This window comes from Dendrobates tinctorius, unplaced genomic scaffold, assembly GCF_039654945.1.
Source record: "Dendrobates tinctorius isolate UK_male_01 unplaced genomic scaffold, ASM3965494v1 ptg000092l, whole genome shotgun sequence".
Classification (NCBI taxonomy): Eukaryota; Metazoa; Chordata; class Amphibia; order Anura; family Dendrobatidae; genus Dendrobates; species Dendrobates tinctorius.
The window spans coordinates 4180001-4205000 of NW_027361760.1; the positions used below are offsets into that span (position 1 = coordinate 4180001).

The following is a 25000-nucleotide window of genomic DNA, read 5'->3' on the forward strand; positions in this document are numbered from 1 at the left end:
CGCGGTTTACAAACCACAGCATGTCAATAACATAGTAGAGGTGTGAAACCACAGGGCAAAACTGCAGGAAAACAGCAGGTCACTTTACCTGTGGTTCCGCGCGGAAAAAACCGCAACGGAATCCGCAACGTGTGCACATAGCCTTACATTACATGGCTCCATCCATTCTCCCATTGATGCAGTGAAGCCGTCCTGTGGCCTTAGCAGAGAAACACCATCAAAACGTTTCCACCTCCATGCTTGACAGTGGGGACGGTGTTTTGGGTCATGGGCAGCATTTCTCTTCCTCCAAACATGGCTAGTTGAGTTAATGCCAAAATGCTCAAATCACTCACAGAATCATCCATGTGTTCATTGGTAACTTCAGACGGGACTGTACATGTGCCTTCTTGAGCAGGATTTTAAACCTTTACAGTGTAATGTGTTACCTATGGTTTTCTTGGTTACTGTGGTACCAACTGCCTTGAGATCATTAACAAGTTCCCCCTGTGTAGTTTTAGGCTGATCTCTCACCTGTCTCATATGATCAATGATAGCCCACAAGGTGAGATTTTGCACGGTGCCCCAGATTGGCATTTCTTCCATTTTCTTACTATTGCACCAACAGTTGTCTCCTTCTCACCCAGCACCTCACATATGGTTTTGTAGCCAATTCCAGCTGTGTGCAGGTCTATGATCTGACATCCTTAGAAAGCTCTTGGTCTTGCCAATGTTGTAGAGGTTGTAGAGTCTGACTGAGTTTGAGGATAAAAGTCTTTTATAAAAAGGTGACTATGTAAGACCCCACTGTCTTTAAAGCGAATCTGTCACCCCATTTTTGGCCTATGAGGTGCAGCCACAATCAGGAGCTTATCTACAGCATTCTGTACTGCTGTAGATAAGCCCCCTGATGTAACCTGAAAGAAGAAAAACAAGTTAGATTATACTGACCCAGGGGTCCAGTTTGATGGGTGTCGGTCTGGCACTTCCCATCTTCTAGTGATGACGTCCTCCTTACTTCTGCCGCGGCTCCTGCGCACTTTATCTGCTATATTGAGGGCATAGCAGAGTACTGCAGTGCCAGTGCACAAGCGCCGGGAAAGGTCAGAGGTCTGGTGCCTCCACACTGCAGTACTTTAATCTGCCCTCAATAGGGCAGATAAAGTGCGCCTGCACAGGAGCCATGGCAGGACGTAATCGCTAGAAGATGGGAGGTGTCGGACCGTGACACCCACCGCATTGGACCACGCCCCCCAGGTGAGTATAATATAACTTGTTTTTCTCATCTTTCAGGTTACATCGGGGGCTTATCTACAGCATTAGAGAATGCTGTAGATAAGCCCCTGATGGCTGTGGCCGCACCTCAGTTACCCCATTTTTGGCCTATGATTCCCTTTAATGCAGGTAATGAGTTGATTAGGCTAGTTTCACACTAGCGCTTTTGGGCGCAGCGACGGCGTGCGCACGGCCGCCGTTAAGCCCCACCCCTGCCGTGCCTTCACCGGTAGCTCCGCCTACCGGCGCATGCGTCCCCAGTAAGCGTTTGGCGGCGCATGCACCTTTGACGGAGCGCCGAGCGCAACCAAACTGCAGCAGGTTGCGTTTGGCGCAGGTCAGCGCACCGTCAAAAAGGCGCATGCGCCGCCAAACGAATATTGCGCACGGCCTGCGCCCCCAGTGATAAAGATAGGGGACGCAGGACGCATGCAGCATCATGCGCCGGTAGGCGGAGATACCGGTGGAGAGGCGGTAGGGGGCGGGGCTTAACGGCGGCCATGCGCAGGCCGTCGCTGCGCTCAAAAGCGCTAGTGTGAAACTAGCCTTAGGAGCGTCTAACTGATCTGTAGGAGTCACAACTCGTAATGGTTGGTAGGGGATCAAATTGCTCACTGTATTATAAATCATAGAAATTTATTTGCATTTTGCATTGATTTTCTGGATTTTATTTTTATTATCTCTCAATGTTAAAATTAAGCTACCCTTAAAATTATAGACCGTTCATGTTTTTGTCAGTGGGCAAACTTACAAAATCAGCAAGAGATCAAATTACCCCCACTGTAAAGCCCCCATCACACACAGTGATCTCGCTAGCGAGATCGCTGCTGAGTCACAAGTTTTGTGACTCGACAGCGAAATTGCTGTGTGTGACACTGACCAGCGACCGGTCCCCCTGCCGGTTATCGCTGATCATCCTGGAATGGCCAGGACATTTTTTTGATCGCTAGTCTCCCGCTGGCCAGCACACATCGCTGCGTGTGACAGGCGGGAGACCAGCGGTCTGGCGCTGGTAACTAAGGTAAACACAGGGCTTCTAAGCGGCGCGCAGCGCTTAGAAACCCGATGTGTACCTTGGTAACCAGCTCCTTGCACCAGCACGCTGGTAACTAAGGTACACAGTGGGTAACTAAGCAACGCGTGTCGCTTGTTGTCGCTGGTGAAGCTGCCCGTTTCGCAGCTCACCAGCGATCCTGACAAGGTCACATCGTTGTCGGGATCGCTGGTGCGTCGCTATGTGTGACGGGGCCCTTACAGCTTAAAGGGAACAAGTCACCAGGTTTGGCAGATATGAGATACAATCAACACCTTTCAATAATATATTCTATAATGCTGTATTATCTGCCCCCAACCTGACCTGTGGAAAAAAAAAAAAAAAAAAAAAAAAAAACACTATCATGCACACCTGCAGGGAGGTCTGGCCCAAGAGGAGTCAATGGTCTTGGTACGGCACCTCCCTTCTGAAGAGGCCTTCCTCCATGTGGAGGACACGTCCCAAAGCCATCCACAGTTTCTGCAGCATTGTGCTAGAGCGCAAGAGTCTTTTCTGCCCTGATCAGGGCCTTTTCACCTTTCCCCAACTGCCCTCAATAGAGCAGAGAAGTACACCTGTGCAGGAGCGTTATACCAGGGAGACTGGATGATGTAGGGACAAGTCATCCAAACGAAAGCAAGTAGGAGACTTATTCATAAACGTGTATGGGTGTGTGAGCTGTCAGAGTGCAGTCCAATGTATGGCCACAGAAAATCAAAGTGACGGTGCACTGACACTCGGATCAAACTGACAGTTTGATCCGAGTGTATTTGCATAATTGTCCCAGATTCTCTTGCATGACAGAATAGATTGGAGAACACAGAAACAAACTGCGGCCAAAGATTCCAATACTATATAAATATGGCCTAAGAGGAACTGGAAAGGCATGTAGAACCCGCAGAGATAATTAATCATCCTTATATAGTATTACCAGATTATTAGGCGGGAGTATGTCCAGGAGCATCCACCCCCAACGCGCATTTCGGCAGAATGTGCCTTTCTCAAGGGGTACCATAAGGGATATGTGCAATATATATTTTTTGATTAGATGATTATCCTATTTGTAGTTTCCTAAGAATGGATTTATGCATGTGTATATTAATATGATTACCATCCAGATGTCTGGTGAACGTCCCTTTTAACATGTGTTATTTGGTGGACCCCTTCCCTTCCAGATACTCTTGTACTTAATAAAGCACTGATTTTTGCATAAATTTATATGGTATTGGAATCTTTGGTCGCAGTTTGTTTGTGTTCTCGGTTGTATAGCGATTTTTCCAACATGATGTCCGTAGCAATATTACACCTTTGATAGTTTCTTAGACTTTGTTGGTGTAATGTATTTCATGAGGTGTTTACTCATGACAGAATAGATTGCCATGTGCCCACAGCTTAAAACCAAGCCTTGTTGGACTGAGGTATGCTTGTGATCCAAAATAGCCAACCCTTCAGGTTCAGCACAGGAAGTTTTCTACTGGTCTTCCCAATACACCACACTAGAGGAAAAAGCAGCTTTAAATCAATACTTCACTGCAGATTGGTTAACTCCAGCACGCAAAATGTCTCAAATTTATTGATGCAAAGATAATTTTCAAATCATATACCCAAAGGAATATAGACATGTAAATCAATATTACAGCATAATGACACCTTTCGCAAGATATGTATCATTTCTAAATTTATCTTTTTGCATCAATAAATGAGACATTGAGTGCTGGAGTTTACCAATTTTATTGACTCATTTTACTCCAGAGCACCTACTTACTGCAGCAAGTACCCTCCTCAGTCTATATTTTCACTGTAGACGGTCATGTAGTGGTGAATAATTGAGACTGTTGAACTCATTGGAAGTGGCATTTCGTGATGAATTTTGAAAACCTCTTATATTAGAGGTTTTAAACCATTTAAATTGTAACATCATAGGATTACCGCAATATGTAGCAATTTTATACATTTGCTCAAAAAAAAATGTGTTCTATACCTGTCACATTCATTTCCCCAGTAACAGTAAGCTCAGGAACAGTCAAAAACTTGCAAGTATATTGTCCAGAACTCTCTGCGCTCACCTTTGTAATGCTGAAAAGAACACAATATATAGGTCATCAATTAATAAATCATTGTGCAAAGGGGCAGAAGACAAGCAAGCAGATTTTTTTTTTTTTTTTTTTTACTCTGACCTGAATTTGTCTGCCCTGCATGAGCCCAGAAAGGAATTCTAAGGCATTTAATCCCTGAAGAGAGGCACGTCTGCTGTGGAGAGGGTAAAGTGCCACCACCTCAGTCTGACATTGATCCTAATGAAGGCAGTCACTTACTACACAGACACTAGTGCCTTCCTAATTTCACTTTCAATTAGGTACACCAGCATAAATGTTAAAGATCCCCTTCAAGTTTACTAGTATCACGTAACTGAAGTGCAATTCTATGTCTACACAGGAGAGATGGACACTGTTCCACCTTTAGCGGGTGTGTGTACTGAGAATTTTGGCCTTGCCAACTGTGCACAAGAGGAACCACATTTGCATACGAGTTAAAGGGAACCTGTCAGCAGGGTTGTGCATAGTAACCTACACAGTCATCCCTGAAAGCTTAGTCAGATGCCGATATGGAGGTCTTCATTTTCTTAGTTTTGATCCAAGAAATTAGCTGGGAACCTGTCAGCAGGATTGTGCATAGTGTCAGGTTGGCGCTGTTAAACTGAATAAAATGAAATCCATCTTGTGCTTTTCTAATCCTTATTTTAGTTTTTAGTTAATGATATGCTTGTGTCCTAAGGCAGGGTTCATGTATGTAGTGCTCTGATTATATATTCATAATGCTGCCAGTGACAGACTCTTTGTACCCCATTCATACCCAAGGTTGTATCTGATAAAGAAAAAAAAACGTGAAAATGTAGCATTTATACTAGGATACTTACTTATATGTTGTAATCTGAGAGCCATCTTTGTCTTCATGGACAAGTTTCTGCCCCTTATACCACTGGTGACCAGAAATTTGAATAGAGGAATCAGTCAAGTTGCACATTAGTAAATCTCCACCAAGTGCATCTGGGGAGTCTGTAATGACCTCTGGATCTGTGAGGATTTTGGGGGGGGGGGGAGAAAGGGAAAATAATTAGAATGTGTGACAGTGTCACATGAGCCTCATCTATACAATTACACTACTTGGGCAGCTTCTTCCCCGGTTTGTCCGCCAAAACCAAACTATTAGAACGTAGGATATTATCTTTAGAAACATTCTGCTAGATGAGAATGTAAAACTTTTAAAGTTAAACAGCCCCCTGCAGAGATCCCCAGTACTTCAGGAGCTGAAGAGAATAGAAGGAAGCAGGATAAAGTTGTATGGGGCCAAAACAAAATCAGGAAAAAGGATAAGCGACACGGACCATTCTAGCTACTGCAGACGGGAGAAAGGTGGCAGCACTGAAGGTCAGATACAGCACTAGGACCCAGTGTGTTTTCAATACACAGGAAAGCAGCTAGGATCATCCACGAAACAAAGGATATTCAGAAAGATGTAGGTTGTATCCAGAGATTGGGAAACCAGCAGTAAGCAGTTTAGTCACACTCTGCTTTTAAGGTTGAAATAAATAATATTCTGGATCAGTGTCCTAACCCAGCATATCTGCCAGTCTGGCTGTAATTGTATCTCAAATGGTACAAATAACATGTTATCTGGGAGATCAAACAAGGTGCCATGGGAATGAGTGAGGTCCAGCAGGGGCATTCCAACTCAGCAGTATCAAATCCTGTTATGAGAGGAATAGGATGGGAAAGATGACACATTGTGCAAGTGGTGCCTTGAAGACAAGCATCAAAGCCATCATTAGGGAAACAAAGCATTCTCAAGGAGTTAGCTAAATCAGGACTACAAGACTAAGTGAAGGTATCAGACTACAAGGGAGTGGGTCCTCAGTACATCACAGGGATTCTTCAGTCTGGTTTCTCACTCACGGTCAAAAACAACAACATTGGCCTGAGAACGAATCCACTTGAAACGAGGACTCTTTGTCAAGTGGTTACGATCTGGATCATTGCTGGCACGACATTCATAAGTCCCAGAATCTTCTGGATTGAGGTGTAAGAGATGGAGTGTACTTGCTGCATGGAAGACATATGTTGCATTCATCTGTACACGATCTTCACGTGCACCATCCCACAGCTGAGAGAAGCTTTCATTGCTAGCATCTGCCTCAAACCACCACTGTATCTCTGGCACTGGCCGGCCAAGGGCCTCACAGTGGAGCTCTACTGATTCTCCCGTCAGTCTGAATTCTGAGAATGGAGATTTAATGAACCCGGCTGTGGGGCATGAGTGAAAAAAAGGTTAAACAAAGCTCACTACAAGTGCAAAGAGTGTTGACGATGATCAGAATATCAATACAGTATGCATTATACCCCCACCATATCCACCCATGTATTTATACAAGAAAATTAACTAAATTCTCTCATGACATTTTCACAAACTAGTTTGTGAGAACATTCTCATTAGCCAATTAAGCTACACAACACTAAATAGGACAAGTCATAGTTACTGGATTAGATTATATTGAGAACAAACAAGAGATTGTATGAAAATAAGCCTATGCTTCTGACAGTGTATCAAGATACACGTATATAGACTAAGGTGACCATACACAACGACGTCAAGCGAATGCTTGCTTGGCAGACAGTTGTCCCTTTAGTGATTAACAAGCGTGCTCAGATAAGCACACTCGTGTCCCAACAGCGTGCTCGAATATCATGTTTGAGTTGCCGTGGCTCCATGTAAGGAATTGCTTGTTGGGCCATGTTCACATGTTGGTTTTTTTTTTATACAAAGTTTTCATCTGCATTTTTACAGTAGCAGCAAAGTCTATGAGATTACATAAATCTCACACAAACAGCTTGTTTTTTTTCCTCCATATTTTGTGCAATATCTTGGTTTTTGCAAAATGGAGCATGTCACTTAGCGTTTTTCAACCCATAGAAAGCAATGGGTAAATGCAAAAGCACAGCAAAAAAACACAGGTATCAGGTTTTTCTGCAGGTACAGCAGTATGTGAAACATTTGTGATTTCTCCCCAAGTTTAAACAGAATGTATTGATGTTCATGACAGTTTATGATTAACAATTTAATAGGATGCATACAGTTTAATTCAATTAGTGACCTGTAATAAGTAAACATTGGCTGACCAAGGTGTGAAATTGAACAATGCCTGTTGGACACCAAAGTATGAAAGCAAACAGTATCCTACAAACCTAATGTTCTGTCTATGTCTTAAGGCCCCGTCACACTAAGCGACTTACCAGCGATCCCGACAGATATTAAAGGTGTCAGGATCGCTAGTGAGTCGCTATGTGATCGCTGGTGAGCTGTCACACAGACCGCTTCACCAGCGATCAGCACAGCGATGCCGAGCGCCCGGCATCGCTGGCCATCCCTGTAAAAAAAATAGAATCAAAATAAAAAAATATAGTTATTCTCACCTTCTGACGTCCCGTTCAGCCATCCTGCCTCTCTCCACGCTCCGATCCCAGTGATCCTTTGCGAGAATGACCGCGAGATGTCACGGTCTCGAGGGATAACAAAGTCTCAGTCTTTCGTGCAAAGGATCACTGGGACCGGAGCGTGGAGAGAGGCAGGATGGCTGAACGGGACGTCGGAAGGTGAGAATAACTTTTTTTTTTTTTTTTTCACACCTGATCGCTGGTATCCCGCCTGTCACACACAGCGATGCGTGCTGGCCAGCGGGAGACCAGCGACCAAAGAAATGTCCAGAGGTTTCTTCCAGCGATCAGCAATACCGGCAGGGGGGACCACTCGCTGACCGCTGTCACACACACAGCGATCTCGCTGGTGAGATCGCTGTTACATCACAAAAGTTGTGACTCAGCAGCGATCTCGCTACCGAGATCGCTGTGTGAGACACTGACCAGCAACCGGCCCCCCTGCCGGTATCGCCGATCGTTGGTGGAATGCCCTGGACATTTTTGATCGCTGGTCTCCTGCTGGCCAACACGCATCGATGCGTGTGACAGGCGGGAGACCACGATCAGCGCGCTGGTAACTAAGGTAAACATCAGGTTTCTAAGCAGCGCACGTCACTTAGAAACCCGATGTGTACCTTAGTTACCAGCGCACTGATGCAGGGAGCTGGTAACCAAGGTACACATCGGGTTTCTAAGTGACGCACGCTGCTTAGAAACCCGGTGTACCTTAGTTACCAGCTCCCAGCATCAGGCGCTGGTAACGTGCACAGCGACACCGGGCGCTCGGCGTCGCTGGTGCTGATCGCTGGTGAAGCTGCCTATTTGACAGCTCACCAGCGATCATGTAGCGACTCACGTTCCTAACAAGTTGATATCGTTGTCGGGATCGCTGGTGAGTCGCTATGTGTGACGGGGCAGTTAGGTAAACTATTCGACCAATTCACCCCCCTCCTCCCCGTTACATTTTCCAAAAATGGTTTTGTGGTTTCATATAAGTCTTGCACTGGTGACCTGTGTTCATGCTTCTGTGGTGGAAGCAAAGCTGAACTTTGGTATCCAGAAAAACACTGCTTTTTGTAAGTAGCTTTTTTTTTTTTTTTTTTTTTTTTACAGAAAAGGAAAACAATCATATTACAGCATATGACATATCAAAATACAACATAGCATAACATAACAAGGAGGGAAGTACCCGTGCTGTCAGGATGGACTCCTGGAAACATCATTACCGGTAGGTCTAATACCTATTTTCCAGGACGTCCACCTGACAGCACCATGGAGAGTACCAAAGCACCTCCTCAGGGTGGGATTACCACCTGGAGAACTTTTCTCCCGAATGCGGTCTGCTGACCAGCCAACACGTCAAGCTTGTAGTGCTTGCAGAATGTATTCAGATTGGCCCAGGTTGCTGCTCTACAGATTTGGTCAACCGAGGCCCCCGCCCGTTCAGCCCATGAGGCCGATACCGCCCTCGTAGAGTGGGCTTTTATGGACCCTGGCGGGCTAACGCCTTCGGCTTGGTAGGCGTCAGAGATTACTGAGGTAATCCAGCGCGCGATAGACGCCTTAGAGGCTTTCTTCCCCTTATTTTTACCCCCAAAAAGGATGAACAAGTTTGGGTCAATGCACCAGCTATTGGTGGCTTCTAGATAGTCTACACCGCGCGCCTCACATCCAGCGAGTGAAGACGCTGTTCTTTTTTATTACGGGGATTGTCGCAGAACGATGGTAACACTACCTCTTGGTTTAGATTCTTTGAGGAGACTACCTTCGGGGTAAATGCCGGGTCTAACCTTAGGATTATACTATCCTCTCTTATCTGTAGATATGGGTCCTTAGTGGACAGGGCCTGGATCTCCCCTATCCTTTTGGCCGTGGTAATGGCTACTAGGAAGGTCGTTTTACGGGTGAGGGCAGAGATGGTTATTTTCTCCCCTAGAGCATAGTGGTCTGTACAGAGGGACCTGAGTACCAGACCAAGATCCCATGGTGGGGTGAGCTGCCTAATCGTGGGGCGCAGGCGCTGCGTGGCCTTTATAAATCTTATTACCCAGGGATGAGCAGCTAGCTGGTAATCGAAGAAGGCGCTTAAGGCTGAAATCTGGACCTTTAGCGTGCTAGGCTTAAGGCCTTTATTAAAACCTGCCTGCAAAAAACTTAGTATGCTAGGGAGGTCAGGGGTGCCTGCCACGAGATCGGACCTGCCACCCTCCAGACAGAATCTTTTCCATATCTTCCTATAGATTGCGGATGTCACCGGTTTCCTACAGGCCAGTAGGGTGGATATGACCTGGTCCGACAATCCCTTTGTCTTCAGGATGTCCCTCTCAGGATCCAAGCCGATAGATGAAGTCTTGCTGGGTTTGGATGGTAGATCGGGCCCTGGTGGATGATGTCCTTCCACAGGGGTAGCTCGACTGGATTTCTGACTGCCATGGCTCCTAGAAGGGGAAACCAGCTCCTCTTGGCCAGTATGGAGCGATCAACATCACTCGTGCGTGGTCCTCGCGTATTTTCCTGAGCACTGCCGGTATAAGGGCCAGTGGCGGGAATGCGTAGGAGAGGGATTCTCCCCAGGTCTGACTCAGGGCATCCACACCTTCTGGGTGGTCCGTCGGATTCAGGGAATAGAATCTGGGGACCTTCGAATTCTTTCGGCTTGCAAAGAGATCTATACTGGGGGTCCCCCAACGCTGACAGAGATGGTTGAAGATTTCTTCGTTCAGTTCCCATTCTGTCGGGCGGATCCGTTGTCTGCTCAAGTAGTCTGCTACTTCGTTCTGGGAACCCTCTAGGTGTACTGCGGTCACTGATCGGACTGTTCTTTCTGCCCAAGCGAATATTTTTCCTGCTAGGTCCTGTAGTGGTTGATGTCTGGGCCCTCCCTGGTGCTTCAGGAATGCCACTGTCGTCATATTGTCGGATAGTATACGGACATGACGATTCTCTAGTAATCGACTGGTTCCGCCGTAGCGCTTCCCGGACCGCGTAGAGTTCTCTGAAATTGGAGGATCTGGTCTTGATGTCTACTGGCCATCTCCCCTGGAAAATTTTCCCTTCTATGTGGGCTCCCCAACCCCACACACTGGCGTCCGTGGTGACTACCACGTATGGAGAGGCTGTCCAAAATACGCCCACCTGAAGGTTTCTGGACCGTGTCCACCACCGAAGGGACTCTTACTCGTTCTGGCAGCCTTAGGGGTCTGTCTAGCAACGCCTGACTTCTGTCCCACCTCGCAAGGATCTCTTTCTGCAGTGATCTTGAGTGGAATTGGGCCCATCGGACGCACTGGATGCAGGCCGTCATGAGGCCCAGGACCTCCATTGCCTCTCTTATGGAGCACTGACGTCTCAACAGGTCTCTGGTTCTGATCTGAAGTCCTCTGCTGGAAGTGGCAGGTCCGGGCTGGTAAACTGACCGCAAACCTTAGCAGTCTCTGGGATGAGGGATGGATAGGGACCTGGTAGTAGGCCTTCTTTAGGTCTAGGGTGCACATGACGGCGTCCCGATCTATCAGGAGGGTTGCGGATCGGACCGATTCCATCCGGAATCTCTTGTACTTGACCCAGGCATTTAGTGGTTTCAGGTTTATGATGGTACGGGCCTCGCCAGACGGTTTTGTGATCGAGAACAGGGACGAATAGTGCCCTTTCCCTCTTTCTGACGGGGGAACTGGTACTATGACCTTTGATTTTACCATGTCCTGTAGATCCATCCACATTGCGGAGTCCTCCAGGACGACAGTGGGGGTAATATATCTTTCGGGGGGAGGTGAATAAAGCTCTATATTGTAGCCCTCCGCGATGGTTCTGAGGACCCACTGATTGTGGGTGACTATGGACCAATTTGTTGCGAAGTGGCGAAGTCTCCCCCCCAATACCTATGGCGTCATTGCCACCTCGATCTAGAGGTTGATGTGAATGGAGGACCCCTGTCCCTCCCGGTCTGGCTGAAGGAGCCCTTATAGGAGCCTCTACTGGACCTTGCCCAACCCCTGAACTCGGTCTGACTCCTAGAAAAGGAGCCTCTCCGAAAGGACTGGGGTCGTCTGGGTTTTTCCTCCGGGAATCCCTTCTTTTTATCGGACACCAGCTCTAGAATGTTATCTAGGGCTGGCCCGAATACCCTCAGGCCCGAGAAGGGGATGGCGCATAGCTTAGTTTTTGAAGCGTTGTCCCCCGACCAGGATTTGAGCCAGACTGCTCTTCGGGCCGCGTTGGAGAGGGAGCTATTTCTGCCTGCAAATCTTACAGAGTCGGCCGACGTATCTGATAGGAACGCCGTAGCCGATTTCATGAGCGGAAGGGATGCTAGGATGTCTGATCTAGGGGTCTTGTTGGTTAGGTGTTCTTCCAACTGCCCCATCTACAAAAACATAGACCTGGCCACCGAGGTGGCTGCTATGTTGGCCCTAATAAGAGCCGCCGACGTCTCCCATGCTCTTTTTAATAAGACGTCTGCCTTCCTATCCATCGGGTCTCGAAGACCTGATGAGTCCTCGAATGGGATAGCAGTCTTTTTGGTAACCTTATCGACTGGGACATCTATTTTAGGAATTTCCTCCCATGCCCGGGTTTCCTCAGGATCAAAAGGCAGTCTGCTTCTAAAGTCTCGGGAGAGTGTCAGTCGACGCTCTGCCTCCTTCCACTCCTCCTGGACCATCGTTTTGATGTGTTCACTTACAGGGAACACTACCTGTCTCCGGGCCACCAGTCCTCCGAACATTAAGTCCTGCCTGGACTGTGGTTTAGGGACCTCCTCTATCTGCATAGTATTTCTGACTGCTTGGACCAACTCGTCCGTGTCCTCCAGTCTGAATAGGTATTTCCTGCTCTGATCTTGTCTATCCCCCCGGATCTCGCCTTCTTCCTGATCCGAATCCCGGAATTCGGACTCCTCACTAGGGCTTTCTTCCGACTCTGGGTCCGCTTCCCACCTTGGACGTTTGCGACTCGGCCCTGGGCTGGGGGACTGACACCGTGCGAGGCTGGATGTAGAGGCCCGAACTTTCTCCCTTATCAGCGATCTCATTTCGACTAGGAGGGATGGCTGTTCCTCGCCTACGACCCTTGAGGTACAGGGTCCGCATAGGGTCTTGTTATATGCGTCTGGCAGCTTTACCCTGCATACTGGGCATCTGACCGATTTGGAGGTGGCCTTTGCCAGGTCCTTCGCCCCCGAGGGGGATTCTGTCGGGGCTCCCTTCTCCTAATACAGAAGGGGCACCTACTCAGATCTGGGTTGGGGTAATGGGTGGGGGAGGGTGGTCTGCGCTATGCGCACTTACCCCTCCGCCTGCTGGAGCGACCCCTTCCATCCTGGCACGGTTCGCAGGGCGCTATGGATCTCCAGAAGCGCGCTCTGTGCCTCAGGAGCGAGCGCTGTCTGGCTTCAGGAGCGAGCGCTGTCTGGCTTCAGGAGCGAGCGCTGTCTGGCTTCAGGAGCGAGCGCTGTCTGGCTTCAGGAGCGAGCGCTGTCTGGCTTCAGGAGCGAGCGCTGTCTGGCTTCAGGAGCGAGCGCTGTCTGGCTTCAGGAGCGAGCGCTGTCTGGCTTCAGGAGCGAGCGCTGTCTGGCTTCAGGAGCGAGCGCTGTCTGGCTTCAGGAGCGAGCGCTGTCTGGCTTCAGGAGCGAGCGCTGTCTGGCTTCAGGAGCGAGCGCTGTCTGGCTTCAGGAGCGAGCGCTGTCTGGCTTCAGGAGCGAGCGCTGTCTGGCTTCAGGAGCGAGCGCTGTCTGGCTTCAGGAGCGAGCGCTGTCTGGCTTCAGGAGCGAGCGCTGGGATTCAAAGGCCGGCGTCTGACGCGCGGCCTCTCGCGCTAGGCCGCCTCCTGCACTTCCTGCTCTGCGTGCGACTATGGCGGCCTCCTCCGGCCTGCCGCCGTGGGGAGCCAACCCCCATCCATCTGCGGCGGACTGCCACTCCGGCCTCTTCGCCTGCTATGGCGGACTGCGGAGGCCTCATTCCTGCCTCCCAGCGCCGGCTGCGCCAGTCATCCGTCGGTGCCCGCCCGGCCAGCCGCCTGCGGGGAGCCGACCATCAACTGCCGTGGCGGTGAGTTTTTGGAGCAGAGAGCCTCCCATAGGGAGGAAAGGCTCCCTCCAGGAGCGTCGTCCTGCTCCTGGCCTTTGGGGCAGAGGGACTCCCCACTGGAGAGTTTCGGCCCCGGGACCTCTTGACAGTGGAAGGCTTGGACTAGCCGTACGATCCCCTGAGCCCCTCCGGTAAGCTTCTCGTGTGTCCCTCCGTGCAGGGACAGGAAAAACACTGAGGGAGAGGGGGTGGGACGTGACCTTTAACCTCTCGTGTGCTTCCTGTCCCTGTAAGGAGGAGGACGTCCTCCATGGTGCTGTCAGGTGGACGTCCTGGAAAAAAAGATTGTGAAAGTGGCAAAACAAGGCATAAGATCTGTTATTGCTGTAATCCTACTGATCCAAATAAAAGCCATAATCTAAAGATCTCATCTTTTTGTTGAGATGAAACTGTGCTGCACTTTATGTACAGGCTCAGTAGTGAGGCCATGCTGTGGGGTTAGTCAGTGGTTTGACTACACAGCCCTGCTGTTATTGGAAATATAGTGGGATTCCACGTTACTGAAAACACAGGCTCTGGAAAAAGGAAGTGGCTCCCAAAAACAAATTCAGTGACTTCTACACTTCCAAATCCAAAATGTGTCCTCCCTTTTAAGCCCCACAGTGCATCTAAACCACATCTGTCAGTACTGTAGTGAGGAGAGCCTGCTTAAAGGGAACCTGTCAACAGGATTGTGCAAAGTAACCCAACAGTATCATGTTGGCACCGTTACACTGATTACAATGATACCTTTGTTGATGAAATCAGTTTTATGCTTTTTTTTAATCCTTGTTTCCAGTATGTGGTGCTCTGATTATATTCATAATGCAGACTGCCATCTGCTGCACCTTAGCATCTATCAAGTATCAATAGATGCTACTACGCACGCACTGCCTACGGTGCCATTTTGTTGTAGTGTAAATGCTTTTTGGCTGCAGCAACAAGGGGCGGGCGGAGGTGCCAACACAGTAGCATCTATAGGAACGTGATAGATGCTAATGCACAGGAGCCATTTTGATGGAGATTTTTTTTTCTTTTCAACACAGCAAAATAGGCACTGTAGTGTTAAATATGATCACTGCCCCCTTAGATCAATTAATTGAGAGGTGTAGTTTGTAATATGGGGTCATTTATTCGGGGGTTGCTGCTGTTCTGTCACTTCAGTGACTGCCATTATGACATGGCACAGAAACCATAATTGAAAAATCTGTATTATAATATGGAGCTTTTTACTGTGGTCAAAAACTGCTTTTGAGGCACATGAGGTTTTGGCTTACTCTGGAGAAAATTGCACAAATAGTTTTATTCCTTTTCTTGTTAGGCTATGTGCACACCTTGCAGATTTTATTGTGGATCCACAGCCTTTTTCTTGCATGGAATTGCACCAAATCCACAGAGGAGTGCTCAAGCAATGTTAATCTAGAATTGGTGTGCACATGCTGCGGAGTATATCGCACGGCTTCGCAGAGCTTCATTTTCCGCGGCACGTCAATTCTTTTTGCAGATCTGCAGCAGTTCGGCACTCATTGACTTAAATTGAGTCAGTCAAATCCGCAGGTGTAAAAAAGGTTTGTGGATTAGGTGCAGATTTGAATGCTAAAAACACTGCAGAAAAGGAGAAAGTGGCGGGTGCCTGTCTGCAGCCAGGCATCATCTGATGGGACTACTCCTACTAGGGACACTAATTGGACTACGTTGAACAGGGAGTATAGGCCCCGTCACACATAGCAATCTCGCTAGTGAGATCACTGCTGAGTCACAACTTTTGCGACAACTGCAATCTCACCAGCAAGATCACTGTGTGACAGCGATCAGCCCCCCTGCCGATATCGCTGCAAGAAAGCTCTGGACATTTTTTTTGTCGCTGATCTCCCGCTGGCCAGCACGCATCACTGCGATCAGCTGTGAAAAAAAAAAAAAAGTTATTCTCACCTTCCGGCGTCCAGCGCAGTCTTCCCGCCTCTCCACGCTCCGGGTCCCAGTAATCCTTTGCAAGAATGACCTCGAGACTTTGTGATCCCGCAAGACCGTGACATCATCGCAGTCATTCTCGCAAAGGATTACTGGGACCAGAGCACGGAAAGAGGCAGGAATGCTGCGCGGGACGTCAGAAGGTGAGAACAACAATATTTTTTATTTTAATTCTATTTTTTACATGGATCACGCATCAGCGCTAACGAACACAGCGATGCCACGCACTCGGCATCGCTGTGCTGATCGCTGGTGAAGCTGTCTGATAGCTCACCAGCGATCACGTAGCGACTTACCAGCGATCCTGACACGTTGATATCGTTGTCGGGATCGCTGGTAAGTTGCTATGTGTGACTCCAGCTTATTTGTGTTGGTTTATGTAATTTTTGTTTAACGAGATAGAGGGATTCGGCGATGCAGTAAATATGGTAAATTAAGATGCAATAAAGGAGTCCGTGTCATTATTTCAAATAAAGAACTTTTCTGGCTATGTCTTTAATTACCATATAACTATAGGATTAGTAATGGTGTCTTATTGACGCTTCTCCATTACTAATCTGTGGGCTTGATGTTACCGAACAATACAAAAGGTGACAACCCCACAAATATTACCCCACTTGCGGGGCTAAGTGCCAGAATTGGCGCATCTATAACAGGCACAATTTCAGGGGCGGCTGAGAGCTGATGTTTTCAGCCTGGGGGGGATGCCAATATACATGGCCCCTTCCCAGGCTATTAATATCAGCCCACATCTGTCTTTCTAGCCTTTGCTGGTTTGATATTATAGGGGGACCCCCATGTCAATTCTTTCCTGGGGTTTCCCTGTAAACTAGCCACTAAAAGCAAACACCTGTAAGCCGATATTAATAGCCTGGGAACCTTTATGGCTATTGGCTCCTTCCCAGAATATTAATATCAGCCCTCAGCTGGTTAAGAAAATTACACGGGAGCCCACACAATTTAAAAATTTTTTTTTAAACAAACATTGCGTTTCAGGCAAATTTCCTGCACGTGTCTTATTTAACTCATACCATTTTATTAATAGGGTATCTGGCTGATATATAAAACTCACTTATTTGTTTTTTGTGTCAACATTTGAACAAGGTATGTAATATTATGGTCTTCAATGGAGACTGTAGAAGAGGTTGGACAAGGAAACGACATCACAATTCTTTTTTGTTAAATATATCTTTATTTAGCTTGCAAATCCACATCAAATCAGCACAGATTTTCAACTGCATTTTCTGCCAAGAGGGGAAGAATCAGCGCAGAATTTTACGACAGCAAATCCGCAACGTGCGCACATACCCTTAACCTTGTAAAAATGAAAAATTTAAGGCTAGAGCAATGTTTGCAGGAAAATGTATTAGTTTCCCCCCCCCCTTTCACAAATTGATTAAATTCCTGTGAAGCACCTGAAGTGTTTATAGACTTTTTGAATGTGGTTTTGCGCAGTTTGATGAGGATGCAGTTTTTAAAATGGTCTTTTGGGGATTTGTCACTGTCCATAGTCAATTCAAATGTGATATGGTCACAAAGAAAAAAAAAAAAAAAAAAATGAAATTGATGATAAAGCTTACCACTACCATGAAGTACAATGTGCCACAAAATAAAATATCGTGATCACTGTGATATTTTGTGACCAGTGTCTTAACCTACCAAATGTCTACTAGAGCTGGGCCACCTGTAGACAGTGCAAGCCAATACTAGAAGTATCTGGTCTCAACACCATATTAGCACAAATTAGGATTGTCATTTTAATTACCCCATAAGAGTCTAGTTACTTACCGGTTAATAGTATTTTTCGGGAGTCCATGACAGCACCACCTGAGAGAGGGGATCCGCCCTTCAGGAACAGGAACCCTACAAATGCAAGAGGGCGACACCTCTCCCACGTATCAGTTGGATTACAGAGCACAAGAGGATTTTCAAGGTTAATGGCAAGATTTATGTACAATACTATTACTACTTAACTATTTATCACCAGTGGACATAAGAGGAAGACGTGCACACCCAAAACTAGAAAAGGGCGGGAATCTAAGGGTGCAGTCATGGACTCTGAAAAATACTTTTAACCGGTAAGTAACTAGACTTTATTTGATCTTCCATGACAGCACCACCTGAGAGAATTACAGAGTAATAATTACTTAGGGAGGGACTACAGCCTGCAGCACCCTTACACCAAAGGAGAGGTCTGAGGAAGCACCCAGGTCTAGCCTATAATGATTATAAAAAGGTGCTCGGAGAGGACCAAGTAGCCACCTTACATATTTGGTCAATCGAGACTTCCTATCTTTCGGCCCACGAGGTCGCCATGGCTCTGGTGGAATGCGCCCTCAGCTTCCCAGGTGCCAGATCTGCCTTTTGAGGTGTATGCTAGTGAAAAAGCCACTAATCCACCTAGCTAGTGTGTTTTTTGATGCTCTAAGACCCTTTCTAGCACCATGATGGGAGACAAACAAGGCATTATCCTTTTTCCAGGGATCGATAACTGCCAGGTATTCCAGGGGACATCTCCTAAAATCTAGAGTGTGTTTCTCTTTCTTCTCATTACCTGGATTAGGGAGGAAGGATGGAAGGACTATTTCCTGCATGCTATGGAAACTACCTTAGATAAGTATGCTGGATCAATGTAATCTTCATCTGTGAATAGCACAGATAACATTGGTTTCCACGCTTGCGCATTGTAAAGGCCACCGGCGCCTGCGCAGTATGCTTTGCCTAACAGTGGGCAAAGCATATAATCACTACTGCGCATGCGCCGGTATTTTCCAGCACGGTCTATGCCCTTGAAGTCTTCACATGCAGGACACACTTCCGGGGCATAGACCACGCTGGAAAATACCAGCGCATGCGCAGTAGCGATTATATGCTTCGCCCACAGTTGGGCAAAGCATACTGCACAGGCGCCGGTGGCCTTTACAATGCGCAAGCGCGGAAACCAACGTTATCTGTGCTATTCACAGATGAAGATTACATTGATCCAGCACACTTATCTAAGGTAGTTTCCAGTTTCCATAGCATGCAGGAAATAGTCCTTCCATCGGAGAAGCTGACTAAGCTACACCCATCAGACCGGACCGATTTGCATACATCCCCAACAAGATCAAAAAGGTATTTATGCCTCAAAGGTGCAGGGTCGGGGGGAGTCAAAAGCCCTAAACAGAATACTTATGGGACGTGCAATTGGGTGATATCTTTACATGTTATCACTAAATATGGGTGACAGATTCCCTTTAAGAAATCAGCCGTGGTGTTTGCTCTTCCTTTTACTGTATATGCAGAGTTGTTAAAGATAGAAAATGCTGCTCTGTCAGTTGGTACAAATGCTCTGCTACATTCACCAAGGGTCTGGAACGAGTCCCGCCTTGGTAATTGATATAAGCCACAGTGACCCGATTGTCGGAGAACACTTGTACGTGATGACCCTGCAGATACACAAGGAGTCTTTTAGCTGCCTGCTCCACTGCTGTCAATTCTTTCAGGTTAGAAGACATTTCTACCCAATGATCCCATAGGCCCTGGACCAAAATCTCACCCATATGAGCCCCCCCAGCCGGAAGGGCTTGCATCTGTGGTGACTATGCGGGTTATGCTGTACTCAAAGGGCACCCCTCTGGATAAATTATTCCTCTCTAGCCACCATTAGGGACTCACTAGTGTTCCAGGATAAAGTTAGCTGGCCCTCCAGGTAACCCAAGGACTCTGATGTAATAAAACCTTGCCCTGTAGTTTTCTTGTATGAAACTGGGCCACCCAGACCACGGGGGATAAAGGACGATAGAGAGCCCAAAAGAGACATGGCAGGGATATTGGAGGCATTCAGGACCTGATGGCGTAGGCATACTAACTTTCCAGGAGGCAGATGGCATTTGTGATTCTCAGAATCTAAGATTAGGCCTAAGAATTGCTGAATTCTCATTAGCTGAAAACGAGTTTTGATGTTTAGCAGCTATCCTAACCGCTTTTTATCATCCCTGGCTTTTTCTAAAAGTTCATCCAGCACTGGACCGAACAGAAATTCTCCTTCACACAGAATGGAGCAGATGTGGGATCTGACCTGGATGTCCCCCAGCCAACACTTCAACCAACAAGAGCCCTTCCAGCTGCATTCGATAGCCCTCCGGTCCTGGCCGCCATCCTTGCCGAATCCGCCGAAGCATAGGCTAAAAAGGCAGCAGCATTTTGAATCATTGGAAGGGTCTTCCGGATGGATGCTCTCAAGGCTCCGTCTTTCAGCTGAGAATCAAGCTGGTCCAGCCAGACCATCATGGATCTGGCTGTGCAAGTAGCAGCTACTGCTGGTCTTAGGCTGTGTGCACACGCTGCGGATTCGCAGCATATTTGGCCCTGCAGATCCGCAGCAGTTTCTGCTGCGGTGTACAGTACCATTATTCCCTATGGGAAATGGAAACCGCAGTGCAGATGCTGCGGAATCGTCCGCGCGGATTTTGCTGCGGTTTCTAAACCGCAGAAAGAATTGCATGTCAATTCTTTCTGCGGATTCCGCAGCGGTTTACCATCTCCTCCATTGTGGAGATGATAAACCGCAGGGCAAACCCGCAGGCTAATCCACAGGTCTTTTGACCTGCAGATTTAGTAAAATCCACGCGGATCAATCCGCAGCAGATTCTGCAGCGTGTGCACACAGCCTTAGAGCGCCAGCTGACATCTCACATGTTTCTTTTAGAAATGAATCTGCTTTCTTGACCAGCTGATCTTTTATGGCCACCATATCATCAAAAGGTATGGAGGATATCTTGGAGGCTTTGGCTACTGCTGCATCAAGCTTAGGGGCTTTGTCCCATCTGTTTACCAATGGGTCATCGAAGGGGTATCGTCGCTTGAAGGCCGGTGGTTGGTGCCCTTTTTTCAGGCTTCTTCCATTCTCTGGACTTTATTTAGTGGAAAGGCATTGCGCTTCCTTGGATCTAGGCCTCCGATCAGATCCTGCGCTGAGAGTTCCGGTTTTGTGTCCGCTACCACCATGACGGACCTTACTGCTTTGACTAGCCTGTCCATTTGGTTTAGGGGCAAGCAGAAATGGCTGGAGTTATCCTCTACAGATGAAGCAGAGGGCTCTGAGGAATCTTCATCCTTCCCAGGAGCGGCCGAGGAATCTGAACCCGAAAAGCTTGCTTCTCTTCTAGAAGACTCCCCCTTGTGACAGGGACTTTAGTGAGTCTTTCAACTCTGCCCTGATTATTTCCCTCAGGCTTGCGGTGAAGTCAGGGGTTTCTTGCGCTACCTGTATAAACGGGTGAGTGTTAAGGGACTGCAAGTCTAACCATGGACTGTCACTCCCTTTTTGAACCCTACTGTGTCGCACACACAGCAGACAACTTTTTAGGGTAGGCATCTGGCAAGGACAACTACAGAGGGCACATTCCTCATGTTTGTTTACCAGAGCACTTCTCCCCCTACAGAAAAACATAAGGGAACACTGCATCAGGGTACTTTCACAGAGATCTCTTACTCAAGCAGTAGAAACAGGTACCAGATCACAGAAGGAGGCAGCCGAATCCTTCAGCTTGGAGGAACTTTTGTGGCTCTGCCCGCTCACCTGTCCTCGGTTCTTCAGCTGGGAGTTTGTACAAGGCTTCACTGAGGCCTGTCCATGGGGGTGTGGGTGCCCCTGTACTTCCTCCTGCTGGTCTAAGAGTTTCTACCGTATCCATCGCTGCAATGGGCCAGAAGCACCCCAGCAGTGTCCCAGCCTCTTTATAATTGGCCTCACCCGGAAATCCAGGTCAGCAGGGTTCTGGCAGGGGCACCTCCCACCTGGTACCCTCCCCATAACTCCCCCACCCTGCGCTCTGGCTCCCCTCCCGCTGCACGCAACCCAGTACAGTCACATTGCATATGAAAAAGCCAGCTGGAACCAGACTTCTGTTTCGGCGTTCCTGGCGCTGACCCCTCCGCCGCGTCACTTCCGCAGCTCAAATGAGCCAGTGGGAGAGTGATAGGGAGCTGGCACGGCGCCCCCGGCCCAGTATGCCTCCAGTGCGCTGCCCCGCAAAGAATATCGGACAACAGGAGGACGCACAAGGAGGGGCCCGGGGGAAACTCACCTACCGACGCCGGCCCTCTAGAGACGGCCGTCCTCTTGACCCCGCTACGCACACTGCCGTGAATAACGTGATCGAAACACTAGGTTCAGTAAAAACCGACCCAAATCATGCCCTCCGGGGTCTCCGCTACCCCTGGTAGCCAATACGCCAGAAAGTTACTGATGCTGGGGGGCGCTATACACTTATTTCTCAGCGCCGTTAAAAAGCGGTGTTGAGGAATAAGTTCCCTTAACTGCTACCGTAAAAGGCGTATCAGAGGTCGTGAAGGGGTTAACTCAGGTGGACCCAAACACCATATCAGGCAGCACATACTCCAACAAAAAGAAATTGCCATTGTTCGTAAGAGATCATGGACAAAATTAACCCCTCAACCCACAGCCATTCTTCATTTGTTTCTTGGTCCCCTTCTTCCCAGAGCCCCCCCAAAAAACGCAATTCTGGAGAGTTGAATTTTGTTATGCCGTTAAGTGATTGGGTTAAATTTTTTTTTTTTTTTTTTTTTTTTTTTTTTTTTTTTTTAATACTGATTGGGCGATTCTGAACACAGCGATGCCAAATTTTAAATGAGGCGAAAGGAGGAGCTTTGAACTTTATTATTTTTTTTTTTTTAACTTTCTGCATGCTTCAATAGTCTCCATGGGAGACTATGAGCTGCAGTACTTTGATCACCTCTACTACACACAGGTGATCAGATCGCCTGTCTGTAGCAGAAATGCTTACTTGCTATGAACGCAGACCATCGGGCAGCATTCAATGCAATCTGGCAAGGACAGCCACAGAGGTCTGCCGCAGAACTCTGCTTGTCATGTCCACCCATTGGTGACCCGCAGTCATGTGACAGGGTTACCGAAAGGCAGAGCCAGTTAAGAGCCATGGGTGTTGCGGGGCTGTATAGATCAGCTTTCATGTGCTTGGAAAGGTGCGGGCAAGGGGGGGATTCCAACACGTGCCGTAATAAAACGCACATGCCGGAAAGGGGTTAAATCTCGCCCAGTAGAAGGGAAAAATTGATAAGCTCAGTTTAAACACTTCATAGTTCATTTTGTTTTATTTTAAACCTGGAAGATTTAACTACCGTACTCTGGTTAAAAACAGACATGTCTAGTGTTGTAATAAAAAATATTGATATGTACAGTGCCTACAAGTAGTATTCAACCCCCTGCAGATTTAGCAGATTTACACATTCGGAATTAACTTGGCATTGTGACATTTGGACTGTAGATCAGCCTGGAAGTGTGAAATGCACTGCAGCAAAAAAGAATGTTATTTCTTTGTTTAATTTTTTTTAAAATTGTGAAAAGTTTATTCAGAGGGTCATTATTCAACCCCTCAAACCACCAGAATTCTGTTTGGTTCCCCTAAAGTATTAAGAAGTATTTCAGGCACAAAGAACAATGAGCTTCACATGTTTGGATTAATTATCTCTTTTTCCAGCCTTTTCTGACTATTTAAGACCCTCCCCAAACTTGTGAACAGCACTCGTACATGGTCAACATGGGAAAGACAAAGGAGCATTCCAAGGCCATCAGAGACAAGATCGTGGAGGGTCACAAGGCTGGCAAGGGGTACAAAACCCTTTCCAAGGAGTTGGGCCTACCTGTCTCCACTGTTGGGAGCATCATCCGGAAGTGGAAGGCTTATGGAACTACTGTTAGCCTTCCACGGCCTGGACAGCCTTTGAAAGTTTCCTCCCGTGCCGAGGCCAGGCTTGTCCGAAGAGTCAAGGCTAACCCAAGGACAACAAGGAAGGAGCTCTGGGAAGATCTCATGGCCGTGGGGACATTGGTTTCAGTCAATACCATAAGTAACGTACTCCACCGCAATGGTCTCCGTTCCAGACGAGCCCGTAAGGTACCTTTACTTTCAAAGCGTCATGTCACGGCTCGTCTACAGTTTGCTCATGATCACTTGGAGGACTCCGAGACAGACTGGTTCAAGGTTCTCTGGTCTGATGAGACCAAGATCGAGATCTTTGGTGCCAACCACACACGTGACGTTTGGAGACTGGATGGCACTGCATACGACCCCAAGAATACATCCCTACAGTCAAGCATGGTGGTGGCAGCATCATGCTGTGGGGCTGTTTCTCAGCCAAGGGGCCTGGCCATCTGGTCCGCATCCATGGGAAGATGGATAGCACGGCCTACCTGGAGATTTTGGCCAAGAACCTCCGCTCCTCCATCAAGGATCTTAAGATGGGTCGTCATTTCATCTTCCAACAAGACAACGACCCAAAGCACACAGCCAAGAAAACCAAGGCCTGGTTCAAGAGGCAAAAAATCAAGGTGTTGGAGTGGCCTAGTCAGTCTCCTGACCTTAACCCAATTGAAAACTTGTGGAAGGAGCTCAAGATTAAAGTCCACATGAGACACCCAAAGAACCTAGATAACTTGAAGAAGATCTGCATGGAGGAGTGGGCCAAGATAACTCCAGAGACCTGTGCCGGCCTGATCAGGTCTTATAAAAGATGATTATTAGCTGTAATTGCAAACAAGGGTTATTCCACAAAATATTAAACCTAGGGGTTGAATAATAATTGACCCACACTTTTATGTTTAAAATTTATTAAAATTTAACTGAGCAACATAACTTTTTGGTTTGTAAGATTTATGCATCTGTTAATAAATCCTGCTCTTGTGTGAAGTTTGAAGGCTCTAACTTATTTGCATCTTATCAAACCTGCTAAATCTGCAGGGGGTTGAATACTACTTGTAGGCACTGTATATTTAAATATTTAATACTAGCTTGACCCGTGCAAAGTTTACACACATTGGTTGTTGGGGGCGCAGGCAATTTCAGAAAAAGCAAGCTGGTCAAATGTAAAATGTATTTCATGAGATGAACACAAGTATTTATATATGTAGCTTGGTTAGAATAGATATTTAGTAGTAAAGTAAAGGAAATATGACGAGACTACTTAAATTCACACTTAAAAATATGATCCCAAGGAAAGCCCAACAAATCTTTGTACAAGTGTAACCAAGAACTGTTTAAATTTTATAAACATTGTTTTTTTTAAATTGAGCAAAATTTTTTTATTTGACACCTCAAAAAAAATATCAAACGTAATCTTGTGCCATCAAATTAAAGCCTGTACCGTTCTAAACAAAATGGTGCCTCTCCCATCTGCATCAC

At 47.3% G+C, this 25000-nt stretch overlaps 1 protein-coding gene across 1 annotated transcript in view; it reads right to left on the reverse strand.

The window, feature by feature from the left end:
- Positions 1–25000, reverse strand: part of BSG (basigin (Ok blood group)) — an 89429-nt gene that overhangs the window by 46108 nt on the left and 18321 nt on the right. The window contains exons 2-3 of the mRNA XM_073586291.1: positions 5205–5361; positions 4269–4363 (exon numbers count right to left, since the gene is read on the reverse strand). Of these exons, the coding sequence (XP_073442392.1) occupies positions 4269–4363; positions 5205–5361 (252 nt within the window). The remainder of the gene's footprint in view (positions 1–4268; positions 4364–5204; positions 5362–25000) is intronic.